Below are 21931 nucleotides of genomic sequence, written 5' to 3'. Positions count from 1 at the left end.
TGGCCCATTAAGTGGCAGCTCATATGAGGCCCACCTTCCTTGCCCCAAAAATCAAGCTCTAGTCAGATGATTGCAGGCTGACCAAAGCCCAGAAGACTGCCTGGGAGCTGCAGTATCCATGACAAAGGGCAAAGTCATACCTGTGAGGATCCCTGCACTATGGGAATCTGCCGAGTGGGTCTTCCCCTTCCTCCAGCCTTCCAGAGGTGGGGAGAATCCTGAAAAATTCTGGTTTCCTTGGCCAAAGGGCATACAGGTGATGACACCTAGCCCTGACTAAACCAAAGTGCTGTTAGGGAGCTTTCTTGTGACCTCTCCACAAGGTTCAGATTTAGGCTCAACACCTGGGTGCAGCAGGAGCTTTGGGAACCGCCGCAACCTCTTATCCACCTGAGTTCAGCACATAGCACAGGATGCTCCAGTGCTTGTGAAGGAAACCTAGACAGGGATCGTGCTTGCAGTTTTGGGCTGGGGCTACTATACTACCCAAGATGAGGGAACTGGAGTCTAGATGACACTATCTTAAGCCTCAGAGGACTACTTTTCGCAACTCTATGCTTCTCCCACGTAGTCAAATTTCTGCTTAAAACACTTCTCAGCTCCTTCTCCAGAGGCCAAAAGTCCTTAACCAGCCTGCAGTCTTCATCTAGCCACTCCCTCTTCATTTTTCATTCCAAGCAATTCCTCCCAGTTCCTACTCAGAGCCTTCATTATATGCTGGCCTCTCTGCCTGGGATGCTCTTCCCTTTACCCTGCCTGTTTGTCATCCACTCACCCTTCAGGTCTCAGCTTTTTTTTTTTGAGATGGAGTCCCGCTCTGTCGCCCAGGCTGGAGTGCAGTGGCGAGATCTCGGCTCACTGCAAGCTCCGCCTCCCAAGTTCACGCCATTCTCCTGCCTCAGCCTCCCAAGTAGCTGGGACTACAGGCGCCAGCCACCACGCCTGGCTAATTTTTTTGCATTTTTAGTAGAGACGGGTTTTCACCGTCTTAGCCAGGATGGTCTTGATCTCCTGACCTAGTGATCTGCCCGCCTCGGCCTCCCAAAGTGCTGGGATTACAGGAGTGAGCCACCGCGCCTGGCCAGGTCTCAGCTTTCAAACTGACATCCCCATTTCCACTCCAGTCCATGCCAGATGCCCCTCCTTTGTGCTCCCATAGCGCCTTGTACTTCTGTATCCTAATACTTACCACTGTTTTGTAGTTGCCTGGTTACTTGTTTCTTTCCCCCAATAGGCCCTAAGCACTGTGGGCAGGGACCATGTTTTATTCACTGATGTTTCCCCAGGGCCTAACGCAGTGCCTGGCAAATGAAAGCACTCAGTAAATATTTGCTGTATGAATGAATGGATGATGAAGGTCAGCAAACCCAACCCCCTCTGGATCTGGTGCTCTTAAGATCCATAGCTATCTTGGTGCTGGCTAAAGGACAAAGCTTTGGCTCCAACTGAGGCTGGGAGGGAAGACTGGGCCTTCAAACCATCTCTGAAACCTGTGACTTCAGCTGCCTGGCCCCAGCTCTTTTGACTTGATAGGGTTCTGGTGTTTGATTAGACTGAGCATGTCTCCACCCAGGCCACCCTCCTAGAGTCCCCCACAAATTGACCTCGCTGGGCCTGCTTTTATGAAAGGTTTATTCCTAGTGCTAGATCCCAATCTTCTTGGGCTCTAAGCACAATTAAACTGGGTGGGTGGGTGAGGGTAGGCCTATTCAGATGCAAGGCCGGCAATGGGGCTCCCCATTATCCCCACCCCTTTGGTCCCAGTCCCCTTCTCTGCAATGGGCACGCATAGAGGAGAGACAAAGGGTATTAGACGCAACATCATTGGCCCAGGGGAGTCCAAGAAGAGCTGCCATTGGCTGACAGGGCATTTTCAGGCTCTGTCATTGGTCAGGGAGCACACCCCAGCCTGAAGAGTGATGCCATTGGCCAGGGAGTGGTTTTGTCATAGCCGTTGGCTGTGGAGTGGAAGGAAAAGATCTGGGAATGAAACCCTGTGGCCAGGAAGATAGACAGGGCAGCAGCTTCTGGGCCTCCAGGCCCTCTTCCCACCATAGCAATGTGGGCAAAACTGGTGTCAGGCCCCAGCCAGAAAAAGGAGCCCAAGCCAGAGGGCAAGTGACAAGGGATGTACCATGTCCAATCTCCCACACCCTGGGGCTGCCCTTCCCAATGTCTTTCTTGATAGCCAAGTTGGGCTGGGAGCAGCTCACTGCTCCTCTAGCCAGGAGGGTTTCTCAGCTCCTGGAGGCCGCAGCTTGATGTTGAACTGCTGCAGGGTCTGCTCCAGCTGTTTCTGGTTCCCAGCAAAGTAGGCGGACACGGCATTGTGGAAGAGCAGCAGCTGCTTGTGCATCACCTTGATCTGGGGGTCCAGCAGGGTCAGCTAAGGCTGGACTCAGGCGCCCTTCTTGAGGGTCTATGAGCCTGAGCCCAGGCACAGACCAGGGGCACAAGGACTCTGCTCTGATGGTGCTTTTGGGGTAGGGGCTGAACTCTACCCAGGGAGTCAAAGGAGAAGGGTCAGTCTGATGGAAGAAACCTCACTGGATTTGTGGGCCTAAGGTTTTAGTACCCCAGCTCAGGGGTTGATTTTTCCCAGTTATGTTCCTGGGACCAGCAGCCAAATCCTCCAACAGGAAAGGGCCAGGAATTGGTGGGAGGGTGATCTGGAAAGGCCCAGGGGTTGAGGGGGTAAACACTCTACTCCCTAGCTAGGCTGCATTTCCTCATTCAATAATGGGGAGGGTCTGAGGGGAAGGTCAGTGTTACAGATGGAAAGGTGGGCTAGGGTCAAAGGGATGGGGTTGGCACCTTGTTTTCTTCCAGGAACTTGAGCTTGATGGCCACATCTCCCCGCAGCTTCTCATACTTGTCCCGATGGGCCTGGAAAGTGGCCTGGGCACTCTCGAGTCGACCACGTGTCCCTGCATCCCGGGGGCCTAGACTCAGCTCCTCTAAATCTGTTCGGTAGGCATCATATTCCAGCCTGGGGAGGGGGTGATAAAGGCTGGTCTCCACCCCTTTATCCTCAACACATACTCTCCTTTCCTTCCTGAATTCTTATGCCCCTAATGCCCAAATTTCCACCCATGCCAGCCAACTCCCCAAACCCTAAGCCCTGCCAGTGCCCACACCTGGCAGCCTCATACTGTTTCACAGTCATAAGCGTGTCTTCCATGGTCTTGGTGACCAATGTGTTGATGCTAGAGACAAAGAAGTTCACGGCTCCTAGCAGCGTTTCCCCATTCTTGCATAGTAGTTTCTGTGTCTCTGCATTGTAGCCAAATTCCTCCTGAGGGCAGAAGGGAGGAACAGACCTTGAATAACACTCCCTACCTGACTGGAGCTGTAGAGCCCTTTATTCCCCTCCTCCCCGGGGAGGACACAGCCAGCAAAACTGGAACAACCAAGGACTGCCTCCAGCAAGGCTCTCTTAGCCGGAAAGTTAGTGGGATCACCCTGGGGATACCTGGGGTAGGAATGTGGGTGGTGGGCATTCTTGGGTAAGTTCACAAGACTGGAACAGTCTGAGAGCTAATGTGGCAAACAGGGGAGGGGCTCTGATTAGGCTGAGCACTGACGGCATTCTCCCCAATGCAGAGAGGGGTTATTTGTGAGGCACCTAGTGTGCCCCCTCCCCCACCCCCTCCAACTTCTGGACCTCTGTACAAACCCTTAGGCTGCCTCCACAGGTGAGTGCTGCTGGGGGTAGGGCTGGGCCCACCCTGAAGGGGTTCTCCCTGTGGGCTGCAGGAGGGAGGGAGGATGAGGAATGACTGCCTGGGAGGGCCCACGCCCAGTTCCCCCACCCTCTTTGGTCTGGGTGAGGCACCTGAAGCTCTGGGGACTTCTGGCTGAGGTCAGCAAAGGCATCACCCAGTGCATGCTGGGTCTGCAGCAGGCTGTAGAGGTGGGCTGTCAGTGCCCGGCCCAGCTGCAGGACACTCTCATACTTGCGCTTCGTCTCACGCAGCAACTCAATCTGCAGCTCTAGCTCCAGGTCCACAGTCCGTGAGCCTCGACCAAATCGTTCTGATAACAGTTGCTTTGTGCACTGATTGGGAAATGGGGGAATAGATCAGAGACCCTAACAGCCTCCCCACACAACAGGTATCTACCCCAGCACCCCCCAGGCTCCTACTCTCAGCCACATACGGGATATTACGATCATGAGGAAAAGGGAAAAAGGTACCCCTAAGGAGTTTTGGGGAAGGGAGAGGTGCTTAAATCCTACCTTATAGGTGTTGATGCCCCATTTCTTGACGATGTCAAACTTTTCTCCAGCAATGCCCCGAGCCACCTCATCTCCAGGGCCAGCAGGAGTGGTACTGTGAGATGGATGGCGGCCAGACCCTAAAGGATCAAGTTCTCTGACACCAGCCTCTCTCAGATACACCAGACACCTCTGTGGCCCCACCCATACTTCTCTTCCAGCACATGAAATTGACTTCCCTGAAGGAGATGCTAGAGACAACTGGATGCTCCTGCTTACTAGGAGGAACTCGAACCTTGCATGGTGAGAACCAAATCCTGATATACATATGGCCTTCTTGGGGGATAAAGGAGGGGTTTGCAGGGAGTTGTTGGTGTACAGGGGCAGAGGAAGAAAATACACTGAGTTTGGGGGCAGCAGGAGTCAAGGATGGTGGGTCATGATAACAAGAAACCTGGTTGCATTCCCATGTGGAATCTTAGTGTGAGATTCAGGGCTGTTTGTTCCTCTAAACTTTAGAATCTAAAAATTCTGAGAAGCCTCACAAAGTTCCAACTCAGCCTCAAGCTGTAGAGCGGGGGCATTCCTGTGAAGTAGGTCTTAACTTGACTCAGGTGGTGGCAGGGAAAGGACAAATGAGCCATTTAAGGGGCTAAGTGGCAAAAGGAAAATGGATGGACAATGCTGGGAGTTGCTTTTGGGCTGAGGAGAGTCCATGGGGTTCCTACAAGCAGAAGTTCCCAAGATCTCCAGACATAATTCAAGCTTTCCTAGACACATCCTATGCTTCCCCAAACCATTCCTGTCCCTCCTCCACCCAAGATTCCTGTTTCTGAACATTCATACCTGTGGGGATGAGTCCATCACCAGAGCCCCCATAGCCACCAGACACAATGCTGGTTTCATTGAGGTTGGGTCCTGACACCATCACCTGCTGGAGGTCCTATAGGCCAGAGAAGAGGAGTTGCTTCAGGAACATAGGGGCTGCAGAAGCATTTTGGAGGTGGGAACAAGTTTGGATTCAAGCATCATAAAGGCAGTACACAAGGGAAGTCTGCACAGAATCAAAATGATATGTAAAAAGAATGAAGGGAGTCAGATAAGTCAGGGGAAGGCTACTGGAATGGAGGGTGAGAACCCAGGATTTATAAATTGGATTCCTAAATTGAAACAATTAGAAGAATCAAACAGAAGCACCTGCTCCAGCCCATCATCTTCAGGAAGCTGCCTGGCTTCGCCATTCCCGTGGATAGGGATCTCCATTGTGGCTGCCTTCCCTAGGATCCCGTCCGTCATGGCTAGGAAAGGTATTGGAGTAAAACTCTCCACCCCAGCACCCTGCAAAGCCCAACACAGAAGTTCTGGACACTGGCCAGCACTCTAGAAGAAGGAGGCCTCCTCTGTCATTTCTTTAAAGGCTGTCCCAGGGTTTGAGTGTCCCAGCGTTTGGCCCTCATTCCTTTCTTCAGGTATATGTATTTCTCCCCTCCAAAACGCACATTTGTACACAGGCACACCAAAGCACGGTGTCTTCTCGCAAGCCCCCAACCTCACCACGACTCTGGTGATTATTTCTACACTCATTCAGCAGACATTTAGTGAGTGCCTACTATGTGTCAGGCACTATTTGTGACAATGAAAATACAACAGTGAAGAGGGAAAGTCCGCTCTCTTAGAACTTATCTCCATGCAGGCGTGTTTATGCTGAGCAGGAGATGAACCCTTTCCAGGGCTCAGGTCTTCACCCCCCTATTCAGGTTTGTTCCCCATTGCTTGGCCTTTCACACTCCTTTAGTGTTTCTTCCCCCTTCCTTCAGGGGGTCTCCCCTTCTCCGTCTCATACACCTCCTCTTCCTCGGGCCCTCCCCACCAGGCCTTAGTTAGATCAGTTGGTGTATGTTCCCAGTCTCTGGTAAAAGCCTCTCTCTCCCAGGATATCGGTGACCCTTCCACAGTCAGTTATGTCTCCCAGGTGTGTGAGTCCCCGCCCCCACCCCCATACACCTGGACATCAGGTGTGTCCTCATCCTTCCCCGGGGCTCGGGGCATCTTGCCCTCTGGACAAGTTTGTGCGTTCAACTTCCCGTCGCCCAAGCATGTCCCTCTCACCTCGGGCCGGGCCGCTCTTCCCCTCAGGGCGCCAGGCCCGGGCCGCGCGGACACCTCAGGCTCCAGTTCCCGTCGCGATCCTAGCAGCAGGTCAGGGACTCGGCGGAAGTGACGTCCTCTCCGGGCAGAAGAAGCCGGCCACGTCGCAGATTATAAGGGCGGAGGTGACGTCGCAGCCAGGGCAGGGCGATACTCGAGCTAGTTCTGGAGATCAGCGAGAAGTTACTTCCGGGGCGGCACCGAGAAGCTGAAACGGAAGTGGCGTAGGGCATGCGCTGGTGGCGTGATGGAGCAGCAGCAGCAGCAACAGCAACTGAGAAACGTAAGTGAGAGCTAAGTCGTTTCGGGGCCAGACGTTCAGCTCGCATTCCTGCACACATCGCTGGACCCCCCATAGAGCCAGGGATTTGAGGGCTGGAAACTTCGGGCTATGGCGCACGGGCCTGGGAAACTTTGGGCGGCGCGACCTTGACTAGAAGTGTGGGGCCCTTATCGCTGAGTTTGTGGTCCCCCTTTTCTCTCAGCTGCGTGACTTCCTGTTGGTCTACAATCGGATGACAGAACTCTGCTTCCAGCGCTGTGTGCCCAGCTTGCACCACCGAGCTCTGGACGCTGAGGAGGTGGGGAACTGTGTAGGGACGTTGCGCTGCAAACAGAGTTTAGCGGTAGACTGCTTCCCTCCTCACCCCACTTCCCGTACCTCTGGCCCTGGCCTTTCCACGACCTTCACCCCTAGGCTGGGCATGGAGAAGAAAGGAGGCGGGCCCGACAGGGCACCTTTATCCTCCACTTAAACCCTATCTTCCTTCTAGGAGGCCTGTCTGCACAGCTGTGCTGGGAAGCTGATCCATTCCAACCACCGCCTCATGGCCGCTTACGTGCAGCTCATGCCTGCCCTGGTACAGCGCCGCATCGCAGACTACGAGGCTGCCTCGGCTGTGCCAGGCGTTGCTGCTGAACAGCCTGGGGTCTCTCCATCAGGCAGCTAGCCATCCCCAACCCCAGGAGGGAAGGCCCTGGATGGACCCTCAGATTGAAGGACCCAGTGGACCTTGGGGTTGGTGAATCCTAAACAGAGAGAATTCGAGGTTGCCTGAAAGCTGGGTGTCCTTGCTCCTTTTCCTGGAGCTAACATACCCGGTTTTTACTCAGTTTGATTTATATTCTGGGCAAGGAAGCTTTGCCTACTTTATTGGCACAATCCGTTGTTCTGTCGTTTAGTGCATATCTGCTGGCTTCAGCCCTGGCAGCTGAGAAATTGTTTTCCGTATGTAGAAGGAAAACCTGAGCATTTGCAGGCATCTGGTTAAAGCAGGGTCTGTGTGTACAATTTTAAAACGGGTAATATGTCATACTCTATCTTAGTTCATCTTTACAACAAAACTATGAGTAAGGGGTATTAGCTTCACTTAACAGATGAGGAAGCAAGATTCCAGAATGTACCAGAAGGCCATTTGATACAACAGGAGATTGGTTCCTGCCCAGATGACAGAAAATGAGAGCTCTGTCTAGTTGTCCTTAAGTCTGACTGACTTCAGTGGCTCATAACCGTGAGCCAAGTATTTGTTGGTTCATAACTGTTGTTTTGTGAACTATGGCTTATATGTCTAGAGTTCTGCTGGATCTAGGGAAAGGAGGAGCTATCGAAGTACAACGGATCAAAAAACCACAGGGGTTTTGGGCACTGCCTCCTCGAGAAGTTTGTGGCCACAGAAGAGTGATGAAACCTGTAAGAAGTCTGGAGTCTTTTGGAACTTCAGCCATTTCCCCAGGTTGTTACTTTCTTAGTATGTACAGTCTTCTCAGGATGAGCAGTAAAACCTTTGAACAAAGGTCTGTGTGGTTGTCTTCAGGGGCAATCAGGAAGGGAGAGAGCTGGGGACCATATTCTGCAATACAGCCAAATCCGAGGAAGAGAAACTGATGGGAGAAGTAGATGGCAATGGTTATGATAAAAAGGATAAACTAAATCTTCGGGACTTCTTTAATGCTATGTTAATGTTTCACTGCTCGTCTAGAAACTCCTAAATCCAGCTTTCCATCATCTGCCCCACCTTGGTCCCATTGAGTACATTCTGTGATTTCTAATTCCAGCCTCTCCATTCTTTTCTCATTATTTCCTCCCCTGCCCCCCAACTTTGTGTAATTTACTGCTGTATTTAGCGGCCTGGATAGCGTATCGTTCCATCACCCCATTTTCTTGCCACCATTGGCCATCTTTTTGTATCATTCCACTTATTCTGTCTTTTCCATTCCTCCATTCAAACTGCTAGAGAAAAACAGTTGTGTAATGAATGCCACTAAATATTCAAGGCCTCCAACCTCAGCCAAGTTCTCACACCAACACGCAGTCATGCAGTCACACCAACACACACCTTTATGGGTTCCTGGTCCATTTCCTTTTCTAATTACCATGGCTACCATGGCAGTTATTTTACACTTCTACGGCTGTCCTTAATCCCATACCCCACCCTCATCAGGTGACCCTGTTTCCTTTTTTAGAGAAATTGAAGCTCTTAGACATAGGTTTCCACAGTAATAATTTTAAAACTTCTTACAACTACCTGCAAAGCAGATGTTCTGCCCTATCTACAGAGCAGAAAATTGAAATTCTCAAGTAGCAGACCCAGTATTAAAGTGCAGATCTGACTTTAAAGTCCATGTTCATTTTACACAGCAGGCTGCCTCTTAAGATAGTATTTATTGAGCACCCACTTTGTGTAGGTTCTGATTTTGGTAGATGTCATGCTTTATCTTAATCTTTACAACAACTATAAGTAAGCGGTATTAACCTCACTTAACAGATGAGGAAGCAAGAATCCAGAATGTGCCAAAAGGCCCTTTTATACACAGTTTCTTTCTTTTTTTTTGAGACAGAGTCTCGCTCTGTCACCCAGGCTGGAGTGCAGTGGCGCGATCTAGGCTCACTGCAACCTCCGCCACCCGGGTTCAAGCAATTCTCCTGCCTCAGCCTCTCAAGTAGCTGGGATTACAGGCATGCGCCACCATGCCCAGCTAATTTTTTTTTTTTTTGTATTTTTAGTAGAGACCGGGTTTCACTATATTGGTCAGGCTGGTCTTGAACCCCTGACCTTGTGATCCGCCCGCCTCGGCCTCCGAAAGTGCTGGGATTACAGGTGTGAGCCACCACGGCTGGCCTATACAAAGTTTCTTATTGAGAAAAGTGGTTCCAATCATGTTTTTTGCCCCCTTTAGCTGCTATCTCTTGAACAGAAAAGTTTGTTAGGAAGGTAAAAGTTGCTGACTAGGACCTTACCCACAGAGTGGCACTCTGTCCTTGGGAAATATAAATGCAAGTAAAACGGGTTTGAACTTTTTGACTTCCAGAAGATAGGAGGATGGGACCTGTGATACTGTGCTGCTGGTGGGAGGACCCTTCCACATCAACATTTGTGTGTATCCTTGCAATAAACTTCCATTGTGAATTATCTGTGCTTCCCGTCCTTCCATGTCACACAGTAGTAATTGCTAAAGAAGAGCTAGGAGCATAGATCTCTCTGACTCTAAAGCCTTTGCTCTTTGAACTTTGAGAGCTTCTATCTGTACTTAACCTGCCTCTAGGCATGAAAAAACAAGTGTCCCTCAGTCTGACCCATCTCTTAATCCCTTTCTTAAAATTTCAATGTCTTGTCCTGGTTCTTTCCTGTTTATAAATATGTTCAGTGTTCAGGAGAAAAACCTTATTCCTACCACTTTACCTTCCATAATCTGGTCTTCCTCAGGTTTTACCATAAAGTGATAGCCATTGGCATAATGGGAGCAATATGGTGTTCCAAGCACAGCACTAAGGAATAAATGTTGACAAGCTTTATCATGTTATCATAAATGTAAACGTTGGAGATACTTTGTTGTTCCTGCCATTGTGACTCAGAACTGCCCACTCCTTGCAAAGCCTCATTCTTTTGAGGCTGTTCATCCATACAACCCTCTGATTACTTGTCTACCACTCTCATTTACTACTACTCTCCTGCTACTTTAAATAGCTAGCCCTTGGTCTTCCTATCCACTCCTTGATATTTTAACATTTACATAGACAATTCATTTGGTGTTTTGTCTCTTAGTTATTTGGCCCAATCTCTGATGATTTCCACTGTGTCTTGGCCACTCACTCCGTTTGTCATATCTTGGCCATTATCATCACCTCAAACTGCTCCATCTTCAAAATACTTGCATCTTATTTATTGACCATATTCCTTCCACTTGGTTTATTGAACTATTCCCTCTATCATTCTCTGATTTCACTGCAGCCAATGCTTCTGCTTTCCATTAGTACCTTCGTTCTTTAGATTCCTGTATAGCTTAAACTAGTGGTTTTTGTGCAATAGGCTGAATTTCCTTGCCTTTCATCTCTTTTTGAACCCTTAAATAAAGTGAAACTTGTCTGTACCTGCATTTGGACAGCTAAATGCCACCCAAGGAAACAACTGTAGAGCAGATTTATATCACTATGAATCCATGGTTATCAGCTTCAAATGTAGTCTCAGCCCCATAGTCCTACTAGATTTTTCTAGTCATTTTAACTTTCCCCTGCAATGACTATTTCAAACCAACATTCTTAAATCTCTTATCACTCCCCCACACCATTATCTTCACTTTATGCAAGTGACTATTTCTTACCTCATAGACAAAAGTAGAAGCTATCGGTCATTCTCTCAACATCCTACAACTTATTTACCCACACATATGTATCATTCTTTCTCTTGTCTAAACAAGGCAAGCATACCTCTGTCTAAAGCCAGTGCCTATTCTGTGCTCAGAATCTTAGTCCTTCCCTCTTGGAGGATCTTTGACTTCCACTTTACTGAATTCTTCTCATCAGTGTTTGAACATGCTAAAGATTCTCCTGTTAATAAACCACTTCATACCTCATTTCCCCTCCAGTTACACTTCCATCTTTTCTGCTTTACAGTTAAACTTCTCAAAACAGTTGGATAGTTTGGGCCTCTCCATTTTACAAGTCATTTCCCATTTTCATTCCTCAACCCAGTCCATTTTGACTTCTGCAACCCTCATTCTATTGAAATGGTTCTTGCCAAGGTCACCTTGGTGATCACCTTCCTGTCCTTCAATCCGGTGGTTATTTCCCAGTCCTCACTACCTCACTTCTCAGTAGCATTTGGTATAATTTTCTAGTTTCTTATCATTGATACTCTTCCATTGGTGTCTGATTCTACTTTCATGGTTTTACTACTACCTCTTTGACCACAGCTGCTTAGCTTCCTTTGCAGGCTCATCTTCCTCCCAGCGTCTAAATCCGAAAGTTTCTCTAGGTTCTGTGCTTTTCACTCTAATTTTTCTAGGACAGTTTCATCCCCACTCTGAACTTTAGTTACTGATGACTTCCAGATCTCCTCCAAGCTATTTGACATCTCCACTTAAGTATCTCAGAAACATCCCAAACTCAACATGTTTCCTAATAAACTATCCTATGCCTGGTACTCATCCAGTTGGAGAAGCTAGAAGGTATTTGCCTTTTTCTATCACTCAATTGCCAAATCTTATCAGTTTACATTTCTAAATATCCCTTGATTCTCACTGCCCCTCTCTCCACCTTCCCCATAATCTCCCACCAGGATTATTGTAGTTGTTGCTGCTTCCTATACCCACTTTTGTATCCCTTCAATCTATTCTTTACTCATAAGCCATAACATGCAAACTAATGCTTAAACTTTGCAAGAGCTTCCCATTCTTAGGATAAAAACTGAAATTCTAAATATGACCTACAAGGCCCTGCATGATCCAGCCTGTGACTACTTCCAGCTTTATCTTATCAGTAACTATCAAACAATGGACTGTCAATACTATTTGCTGAATTTATTCAAATCACACTTCACTCTTTCCATCTGTGCTGTAGCCACACTGGCCTTCTTTCACTTTCCCTAAATTGTCATGTACTGTTTCATCTCAAGGCCTTTGTATGTGCTGTTTCCTGGCTTACAATGCTTTCCCTCTTTATATACTTTTCATTCTTGAGATCCTAGTTACTATTTCCTCAAAGAACTCTTCCCCAGACTCCAGCTCCCATAATTCCTCATGCTTTTGGTGTATCGCACTTTTTTTCAATATATTTTTCAAGTTTTACTTTGAATGATGTTAATTACAGCATTTGAAGGGGAGGATCTAAATTCACACAAAATGGAAGGCTCTAAAATACACCCATTAAACTGCTAAAAAATAAATTGAGTGGTGAGAATACAACGGAAGTCCAATTTAGATTCTGAGTGTTGTCACCATGTGATTCTTCCAAGCTTATATCTGGAACTCCTGGAAGCTATTTCATATTCTGGTGGAGGGGCACAAAACCACAGCATGAGAAGGAATTAAGTCCTGAATTATTGGCTTCATCACATCCACCCTCTCCACCCCAGAATGGCAGAAACGAAACAGTTACCACACCCTGCAGACCTTTTGGTGTAAAAGAGGTGATGATTAACTGGGGTGGAAACAGGTCATGAAGATCTGTCTAAAGACTCCCTTTCAAGTGAGTTTGCACACACCATCAAGCAACGAGCTTGTCATTAATTAGGGTTAGGAAACCAAGGTTCAATTCTCAGGAAGTCACAATTTTCATTCATTTACTCAATATGAATTTACAAAATGCCTACATATTATCAGCTTCCACGTGCAGTCATTTCTAGATAAAAAAGAAACCTGGCTTCTCTAGAGGGGCCACCAAGTTCCTTCTCCAAGTCTATAGCTGAAAGGACCTTTTTTGGAATTGGGTTTCTTCTCTGCCTCTGAAAGAGTAACACTTTAAAGCTGAATTATCTTTAGCCTGGAAATTAACATATTTAGCTTGTAAGTCTAACATTTAGCAATGCTTACATCCCAGACATACAGTAAAAGATACACTAAATTCTGAAGGTAGCTCTGCTGTAAAATGTAAAAGTAAACAATTGTACAGTATTTGTGCTCAAAATTTCAGTTCTAGACCTAGTGTGTAACCACCGGCATTGTTATTCTTGCCATCCAGGAGAGCTGACAGTGTCATTTTGATACCTGGCTTTAGGGTCTCAGTGTTTTCTAAACCTGTTAGGCTAGAGTTGTTCACTTAGCCAAGAAGCAGGTGTCAGGGTTGATCAGATACTTGGGTATTCCAAAGTGAGTGTTTGTATTAGTCTGTTTTCACACTGCTAGTAAAGATATACCTGAGACTGGGTAATTTATAAAGGAAAAGGTTTAATGGACTCATAGTTCCACATGGCTGGAGAGGCCTCACCATTGTGGTGGAAGGCGAAAGGCACATCTTACATGGTGGCAGGCAGGAGAGAAAATGAAAGCCAAGTGAAAGGAGTTTCCCCTTATAAAACCATCAGATCTCGTGAGACATTCACTACCATGAAAACAGTATGGGGAAGCTGCCCTCATGATTCAGTTATCTCCCACCAAGTCCCTCCCACAACACATGGGAATTATGGGAGCTACAATTCAAGATTAGATTTGAGTGGGGACACAGACAAACCGTATTAGTGTTACTGTTTCCTGCTGTCCAGGTGAAATGGACAGTGGTCTCCAACTTCTTACTTACCTTCTGGTAAATGGAGCCACCAAACTGTCCCATTATTTACACTAGTGTGAAGTTGGAATTCATCAGACTTGTAGCCAACTGCAGAGTTGCTCTGGGTCACTCAGGATTTTGCAGTCTCAAAATTTATCTGGTAGCCAGCCAGTCAACCCTTGTAACCCAGCACCAGAGCGCCCCAGATGGAAGGTCCAGTGATGTCAAAATCCAGGTTACAGCCCAGGTTGATGTGTTCCTGCTTGTACCTGGTGTTGATTTTAGCATTTTTCCCCCAGTATTAGGTGACAAGGGTGAATCAAGGGTCAGCTTCAGTCCACTTGCAAGATGATCTTCCACAGTAATCTCAGTCCTGGTGTGTTGTGTGTTTCACTTCATAAACATCAGGCCGTACTCAGTCCATCTGTACTTGGTCTCCAGACTGCCTGTCACTTTAGTGATTTCAGTGTTGGCTGAGCCTAAGCTTTCAAATTCCAATGCATTCTCAGATTTTGTTTTCAAAAGTTTTATTAGGCCATATCCGTAGCCCTTCGTGAAGACATTCCTGGCAGATTTGCCAAGATTGGCATACTTGGGTGGCACAGCCATCTTCTGCTCAGAGGCGGTGGTGGCAGGCTTGGCGGCAGCTATGATGGGGGCTTCATCGGGGAGGCATGGAGCAAAGCAAGCAGCCGGTGTGTAGTGCTTTTAATGGTGTTTCATTATATACCTCATAAAGTCAGAATCCATGTCTGTATTGCTCACCATTGTATCCTTATCACAGTGCTTGGCATATAATGTGTGCTCAACAAATATTTGTTGAATGAGCATCTTTGAATCTCCTCCCAGCTCAATTTACTATTAACATAACTAAGAGAAAGGTTTTTTTTTTATCAGAAGAGACAGAAGTGAACCTGCACATCTAACCTTTGACGTTTTTCCAATGATATAAAGATGTTTTTCACCCAAAATCTCAGTAGGTGGTATCTTCTACCCTTAATAGTCACAGATCAGTCAACATCTAAAAGGCCCCATCTGGAGCAAATCACTCTGCCATTCTAGTTTCCACCTAATTTCTAAGTCCTATAGTTCTGCTTAAATATCTCTTAAACCGTTTTCCTTCTCTCCATCTTCATTGTTATTACCTTAACCAAACTTTTATCAGCTTTTTTTTTTTTTTTTTTTTTAAGATGGAGTCTCGCTCTGCCCAGGCTGGTGTGCAATGATGCAATCTCTGCTCACTGCAACCTCCACCTCGCCTTGCGAGTCTCCTGCCTGATGCCTCCCAAGCAGCTGGGATTACAGGTGCCCCTCACCACACCTAGCTAATTTTTGTATTTTTAGTAGAGATGGGGTTTCACCTCGTTGGTCGGGCTGGTCTCAAACTCCTGACCTCAGGGTATCCAACCGCCTCGGCTTCCCAAAGTGCTGGGATTGCAGATGTGAGCCACCGCGCCCGGCCCCTTAAAATTTTATCAGCTCTTATACAGATTACAGCAGGAGTCTCCTAACAGCTTTTGTTGTTGTGACACTTAAAAAATTTTTTTTAATTTAATTTTTAAAAAAGGAGTCCCTCCAGCTCCAGCAGGGAGACACAGGGGCTCAACAGAGTGCTTCCTAATAGCTTTTTGTCTTGAATCTAAACCGCTTTTGATTAGTTAGGAATTAGCTTAGTTACATGTAATAGAGATTCTGTTTTTCCTTTTCTGGGTATGCCCCACATTCATCTATATATTCACATATTCCACAGAATTTGAGTGACTGCTTTTACCAATTTTAGCGTAAGCCCTGAAGATACAGAGCTGGACAAGAACGTTCAATCCATGTTCTCTTGAAACTTAACGTAGTTATGTGAAGGTTAATATAGGACCAGAAATCACAACTGTGATGAATGTTACAAAGAAGAAATGTATCTTGTAATGGAAATATACAGAAGTGCAAACTTTTTCTGTTTGAGGGATGAAGGAGAGCTTCACTGGAAGTGATTTTGAAGCTGAGACCCAAAGGATTAATTAAAATTAACCAGACAGGCCTGGCATGGTGACTCACACCTATAATCCCAGCACTTTGGGAGGCCAAGGTGGGAGGATTGCTTGAGCCCAGGAGTTTGAGACCAGCCTGGGGAACATAGTGAGACCCCATATCTACAAAAAAAAAAACACGAAAACCAAAATATGCTGGGTGTGGTGGCACATGCCTGTAGTCCCAGCTACTTGGGAGGCTGAGGTGTGAGGATTTCTTGATCTCAGGAGATCAAGACTGCAGTGAGCGGTGATCACCTCACTGCCCTCCAGCCTGGGTGACAGAGCAAGACCCTGTCTCAAAATAATAAAATAAACCAGACAAAAGATAGGGAGAAGGTCTGTCTTCCTTTCCTTCAAGTCCTTGCTCAGGTGTCACCTTTTTATTAAGGCTTACTCTGTTTATCCTATTTAAAATGGTAACCCATGCTCCCCTTAGACATTCCTGATTCCCTTTGCTTTGTTTTTTTTCCATAACATGTATCACTTCTCACATGCTATGTAGTTTATTCATTTTATTCTTTTTTTTTTGAGATGAAGTCTCGCTCTGTTGCCCAGACTGGAGTGCAGTGGCGTGATCTCAGCTCACTACAACCTCCACCTCCCAGGTTCAAGTGATTCTCCTGCCTTAGCCTCCCAAGTAGCGGGGACTACAGGCGCCCACTACCACTGCCGGCTAGTTTTTTGTATTTTTAGTAGAGACAGGGTTTCACTGTGTTAGCCAGGATGGTCTCGATCTCCTGACCTCGTGATCCGCCCGCCTCGGCCTCCCAAAGTGTCATTTTATTCTTTATTATCTGTCTCTCCTACTCGAATGTAAGCTCCATAACTCAGGAATTTCTGTCACTGTTTCTGTTTTGTACACTGATATAACCAAACACTGAAAACAGTGCCTGATGCAGTTGATACTCAGTAAATATTTGTTGAGTGAGAGGAGGCAAGAAAGAATAGTCCCGGGGCAAATGTATAGAACTTGCCTTTAGAGAGAGAAAGAACATCTCTAATTGGTAACAGTAAGGAGGGAGGAATGGATAAGAGCAGATCTAAATGATTTTAAAATTTAGCATTTGGAGATTGAGAGAATTCCTTTTAAATAGTATGTGATGGTTGGTTTATGTGTGTCAACTTGGCTAGGCTATAGTACCCAGTTATTTAATCAAACACTAATTTGGGTGTTACTGTGAAGGCGTTTTTATAGGTATGGCTAACATGTACACTTAGTTGACTTTAAATAAAGGAGATTACTCTTGATAATGTGGGTCAGTTGAAAGCCTTCAGAGTAAAACGGAGGTTTCTCGGAGAAGAAGAAATTCTGCCTCAAGACTGCAGCATCAGACCAGGTGCAGTGGTTCACACCTGTAATCCGAATGCTTTGGGAGGCCAAGATGGAAAGATTGCTTGAGTTCAGGAGTTCAAGGTTGCAGTGAGCTATGATCTGTACTCCAGCCTGGGCAACAGAGTGAGGTTTTGTCTCTAAAAAAATAAAAATTTAAAAAAGTTAAGAGGAAAAAATAAGACTGCATCATTAACTTCTGCGTGAGTTTCTATCATGCCAGCCTGCCCTACAGATTTTAGATTTACCAGCCCCCACACATGTGTTAGCCAATTTCTTAAAATATTTGTCTTTATATGAATGTATATATCTTATTGATTCTGCTTCTCTGGAGAATGCTGATTGATAATACAGCATCTCCTTTTTTCAAATAGAAGGTAAAGTCATCATCTGAGAATAAAGCAGAAGGAAATGGAAGAAGAGAGAGTACAAGAGGTTTGAAATACTCATTGCCCAGAATGGAAGAGTGAACTGACAAAAGAAACAGAGTTTTTAGGCAGTGTTGAGGGTTCAGCAGAGCTTGCTGAACAGAATTCCTTTCTGTCTTTGTCTGAAGAGCTTTGATTGTGTTTTTTTGTTGTTTTTGTTTTTTGAGACAGTGTCTTGCTCTGTCACCCAGGCTGGAGTGCGGTGGTATGAACACGGCTCACTGCAGCCTTAACCTCCTGGGCTCAAGTGATCCTTCCACCTCAGTCTCTCAAAGTTTTGGGATTACAGGAATGAGCCACCACACCCACCTTTTTCTTGTTTCAAGGCCTTAAACTTTAAGGACTATTGTGACTCAGGTACTGTTCTTTGACCTTTCATGAAAGAGTTGTCCGTGCTCTTTATTCATGCCCTCACTGAATCCTTTGTCTTGTTCACCGTTATGTCAAAATGAATAACAACTAAACACTTAACAATTATATCAAATGTCTACTACTTACCAGGCTCTATTCTAAAGCATTTTGTGTGCATTAATTCACTTAATCCTCACAATACTGTAAGGTAGACATTATTATCTTCATTTTCAAAACGTGAAACTGAGGTAAAATATCCCATGACTAGTAAGTGATGAAGTTAGGATTTCAATCCAGGCAGTCTGATTCCAGAGCCCATCTTCTTACTCAAAAATGAAGATTGTTATATATTTATGTATTTTTTTCCATGAATATTTTCTGATCATGTACTCATGGTGCCTAGTATAGGAGCTGGGGATAGAGTAGGCAGCAATCAGAATCTCTGCTACCGTGGAGCTTATATTTCTAGTCAGGGGAAATAGGAAATAAATAAGTATTTATATGAAGCCGTAATAAGTGCTTTGGAGAGAAGTAATGCAAGTAAAGAGGATAAGGATGTTGGGGAGAGAGTTGCTATTTTCTGTTGGGCAGTTAGGGAAGAACTCACTAATAAGGTGACATTTGAGCAGAGAATTGAGAGAGTAAGCCTTGAGAGCATCTTGAAGAAGTGTTCACTCTTCTACTGTTCAACTAGTTGTGTAAACCACTAGTGGTCCGCTAGTATCCATTGTCTCCTTTCTTTACGAAAAGAACCTCTAAATTTTCTTTTGGCATATGACCACTGAAAATAAAGATTAGATTTTGTAGCTTTCCTTACAGCTAGGCTTGGTCATGTGATTGATGTGTGCAGTTGCCAGGCTGTGCCCTTAAAAGAAAGGGTATGCCTTCTCCTTTCCTTTTCCCTCCATCTCACTAGTTGGGATGGGACCTGGCACACATGGTGGTAAATTATTTTGAACCTTAAAGATGAAGACTACTTCCTTGGAGAAGGCAGAACAACTGAAGGCTACCATGGTAGCCTCAGAGTACTTATGTTTGGATGGTTATAGGAGAGAAAAAAATAAACTATCATGTTTAAGCCATGATATTTTGGGTCTTTTTATTACAGCATTTGTGTGGTAGGTAGAAGTTTTAGATCAGGGATCCCCAACCCCTGGGCCACAGACTGGTACCAGTCATGGCCTGTTAGGAACCAGGCTACACAGTAGGATGTGAGTGGTGGGTGAGCAGGTGAAGCTTCATCTGTATTTACAGCCACTCTCCATCGCTCACATTACTACCTGAGCTCTGCCTCTTGTCAGATCATTGGTGGCATTAGATTCTCATAGGCGCATGAACTCTATTGTGAATGGCACATGCTAGGTGGCATGCTCCTTATGAGAATCTAATGTCTGATGATCTGTCACTGTCTCCCATCACCCCCAGATCAGATTGTCTAGTTGCAGGAAAACGAGCTCAGGGCTCCCACTGATTCTACATTATGGTAAGTTGTATAATTATTATATATTACAATGCAATAGTAAAAGAAGTAAAGCTCACAATAAATGTAATGCATTTGAATCATCCTGAAACTGTTAACCCCTCCCCTGGTCCGTGGAAAAATTGTCTTCCACTACACTGGTCCATGGTGCCAAAAAGGTTGGGGACCACTGTCTCCGAGATTTCCTGCTGTCTAGTGTATATCTCCCTAGTATACGCTGCATATTTCATGGGACTGTGAATATGACAAATTTTACTTATGTGAGAAGGTTATAATATATGGCATAGTTGACTGTAAGAGCGATTGTCTGGGTGGGCCTGATCTAGTCACGTGAGCCACATGAGCCTTTTAAAAGCAGAGTGTTTTCTTTATGGTTGCAGAAGGGGACATCAGAAAAGTGTGAAGCATGAGAAGGGTTAGAGGCACTGTTGTTGGCTTGAAAATGGAGGAATCACATGTCAAGGAAGACAGGTGGCCTCTAGGACCTGAGAGTGGCTCCTGGCTAAAGGCCGTGAAGAAAACAGGGACATCAGTCTTAGAACTGCAAGAAGCTGAATCTTGCCAACAACAATAATAGCTTGGAAGTGGATCCCCCCACACCCCCCACCCCCTAGAGCCACCAGATGAGTAGCCCCGTCAACATCTTGACTTCAGGCTTATGATACCCTGAGCAGAGAATCCAGTAGAGTCATGCTGGACATCTGATCTACAGAACTGTGAGATACTACATAGGTGTTGTTTTTAAGCTGCTTAGTTTGTAATAACTTGTTACACAGTTCCAGAAAACTTGTGCATTAGTGGGGCTTCTCCAGAGAAACAGAACTGATAGGCTGAGAAGTCCCACAATCTGCTGCCTACAAACTAGAGAACCAGGAAATCTGGTGGTGGAATTCAATCCAAGTTTGAAGGCCTGAGAACCAGGAGCACTGATGTCCACGGACAGAAGATGAATGTCTCAGCTAAAACAGCAAATCCACCAGCTGCCTGTTTAAATTCTGTTTAGGCAACAGATTGTACAATGCCCATCCACATTGGTGAGGATGATCTTTACTTAGTCTACCTATTCAAATACTAATCTATTCCAGGAATACCCTCAAAGACACACCCAGAAATAATGCTTTACCAGCTATCTGAGCATCTCTTAGCCCAGTCAAATTGACAAATAAAATTAACCATCACAGCGGGGCATAATAGCTCGTGCCTGTAATCCCAGCACTTTAGGGGGCTGAGGTGGGAGGATTGCTAGAGGCCAGGGGCTCAAGACCAGCCTGGGCAACATAGTGAGACCCTGTCTCTACAAAAAAATAAATAAATAAATAACAGTCATAACTTGTGTATCTCCTAACTGATACACAAGCAGACAGCACAGCATGTATGTAGTCTGTGAGGTGGGGGTATGGCTGTTGTGATTCAGGCACAGCAGTAGTAGAGTGTGAATATGGAGAGAGAAGCCTACAGAGGTAGCAGGCAGTTATCAGCAATTTGTAGGCCATGATAGGACTTTGTCCTTCAGCTGAAGGAATTAGATGAGGGGGCATTAGTGAGCTTTGAGCAGAGGAGTGATAGGATCTGCCTATATTTGAAAAGGATCACTGGCTGCTCTAAAAAGAATAGATTGTAGGGGCAATGGTGAGAAGCATGAGAAGGATCTGAGGCAAGGAGAACAGTTCAAAGGCTGTGGAAAACCCAGGTGAGAAATGATAGCAGCTTAGACCAAGGTTGTAGTACTTAAGATGGTGGGAAATAGTTGGATTCTGGATATATTCTGAAGGCACAACCAACAGAATTTCCTGAAGGATTACTTATGGAGGGAGAGAGAGAGAGAGAGAAAGAGAACGGGAAAGAGAAGAGGGAAAGAGAAAGAAGGGGTTTGGAAGAGGTCTCAAAGCTGACTCCAAGGTTTTGGTGTGAGAAACCAGAAAGAATGGATTTGCCATTGACTGAGGTGGGAAAGACAGTGAAAGGAGCAGCATTTCTTTGGTGGGGAAAGGGTGGTTAGGAGCCTGCTTTTGGACATTTTAAGTTTGAGATACCTATAAGCTCTCCAGGTGGAGATATTAAGTAGGCAGTTGGATATACTAATCTGATTTCAGAGGAGAGGTGGGCTGAATTTCTTTTTTTATTTTAATCGTTAAACTTTTTTTTTTTTTTTTTTGAGACGGAGTCTCCCTCTGTCGCCCAGGCTGGAGTGCAGTGGCGCGATCTCTGCTCACTGCAAGCTCCGCCTCCTGGGTTCACGCCATTCTCCTGCCTCAGCCTCCCGAGTAGCTGGGACTGCAGGCGACCACCGCCACGCCCAGCTAATTTTTTTGTATTTTTAGTAGAGACGGGGTTTCACCGTGTTAGCCAGGATGGTCTCGATCTCCTGACCTCCTGATCCACCCGCCTCGGCCTCCCAAAGTGCTGGGATTACAGGCACGAGCCACCGCGCCCGGCCTCATTCAACTTAATTTTTAAAAATCAGCCCCTCCATG

General features: G+C 46.0%; 2 protein-coding genes and 1 pseudogene across 5 annotated transcripts; 1 reads left to right on the top strand and 2 right to left on the bottom strand.

Moving 5' to 3' along the window:
• Nucleotides 1-1615: 1615 nt before the first annotated feature.
• On the bottom strand, nucleotides 1616-6445 carry ARFIP2 (ADP ribosylation factor interacting protein 2). Of its 4 annotated transcripts, none has more exons than XM_024254778.3 (8): nucleotides 6326-6445; nucleotides 5414-5554; nucleotides 5063-5159; nucleotides 4238-4356; nucleotides 3836-4057; nucleotides 3138-3295; nucleotides 2815-2989; nucleotides 1616-2365 (listed from the first exon to the last, which is right to left on the bottom strand). In XM_024254778.3, the coding sequence occupies exons 2-8, from the start codon at nucleotides 5510-5512 to the stop codon at nucleotides 2210-2212; spliced, it is 1026 nt and encodes a 341-aa protein (XP_024110546.1). In that variant the 5' UTR covers nucleotides 5513-5554; nucleotides 6326-6445; the 3' UTR covers nucleotides 1616-2209. The 4 variants fall into 4 exon arrangements, with proteins under 4 accessions (XP_024110546.1, XP_009244964.2, XP_024110548.1 ...); XM_009246689.3 differs by having other exon boundaries at nucleotides 5414-5514; nucleotides 6326-6430; XM_024254780.3 differs by lacking the exon at nucleotides 5414-5554.
• Nucleotides 6446-6604: 159 nt separating this feature from the next.
• TIMM10B (translocase of inner mitochondrial membrane 10B) lies at nucleotides 6605-9772 on the top strand. Its single transcript, NM_001131581.1, is given in 3 exon segments — nucleotides 6605-6647; nucleotides 6850-6945; nucleotides 7138-9772. Coding segments are annotated over 3 exon segments (309 nt in total). The 5' UTR covers nucleotides 6605-6611; the 3' UTR covers nucleotides 7315-9772.
• A 3487-nt stretch (nucleotides 9773-13259) lies between these two features.
• On the bottom strand, nucleotides 13260-14453 carry LOC100441353 (voltage-dependent anion-selective channel protein 1-like; annotated as a pseudogene).
• Between the last annotated feature and the right edge of the window lie 7478 nt (nucleotides 14454-21931).

The sequence above is a fragment of the Pongo abelii genome, chromosome 9, assembly GCF_028885655.2.
Source record: "Pongo abelii isolate AG06213 chromosome 9, NHGRI_mPonAbe1-v2.0_pri, whole genome shotgun sequence".
Taxonomy (NCBI): Eukaryota; Metazoa; Chordata; class Mammalia; order Primates; family Hominidae; genus Pongo; species Pongo abelii.
This window is presented reverse-complemented; position numbering and strand designations above follow the sequence as displayed.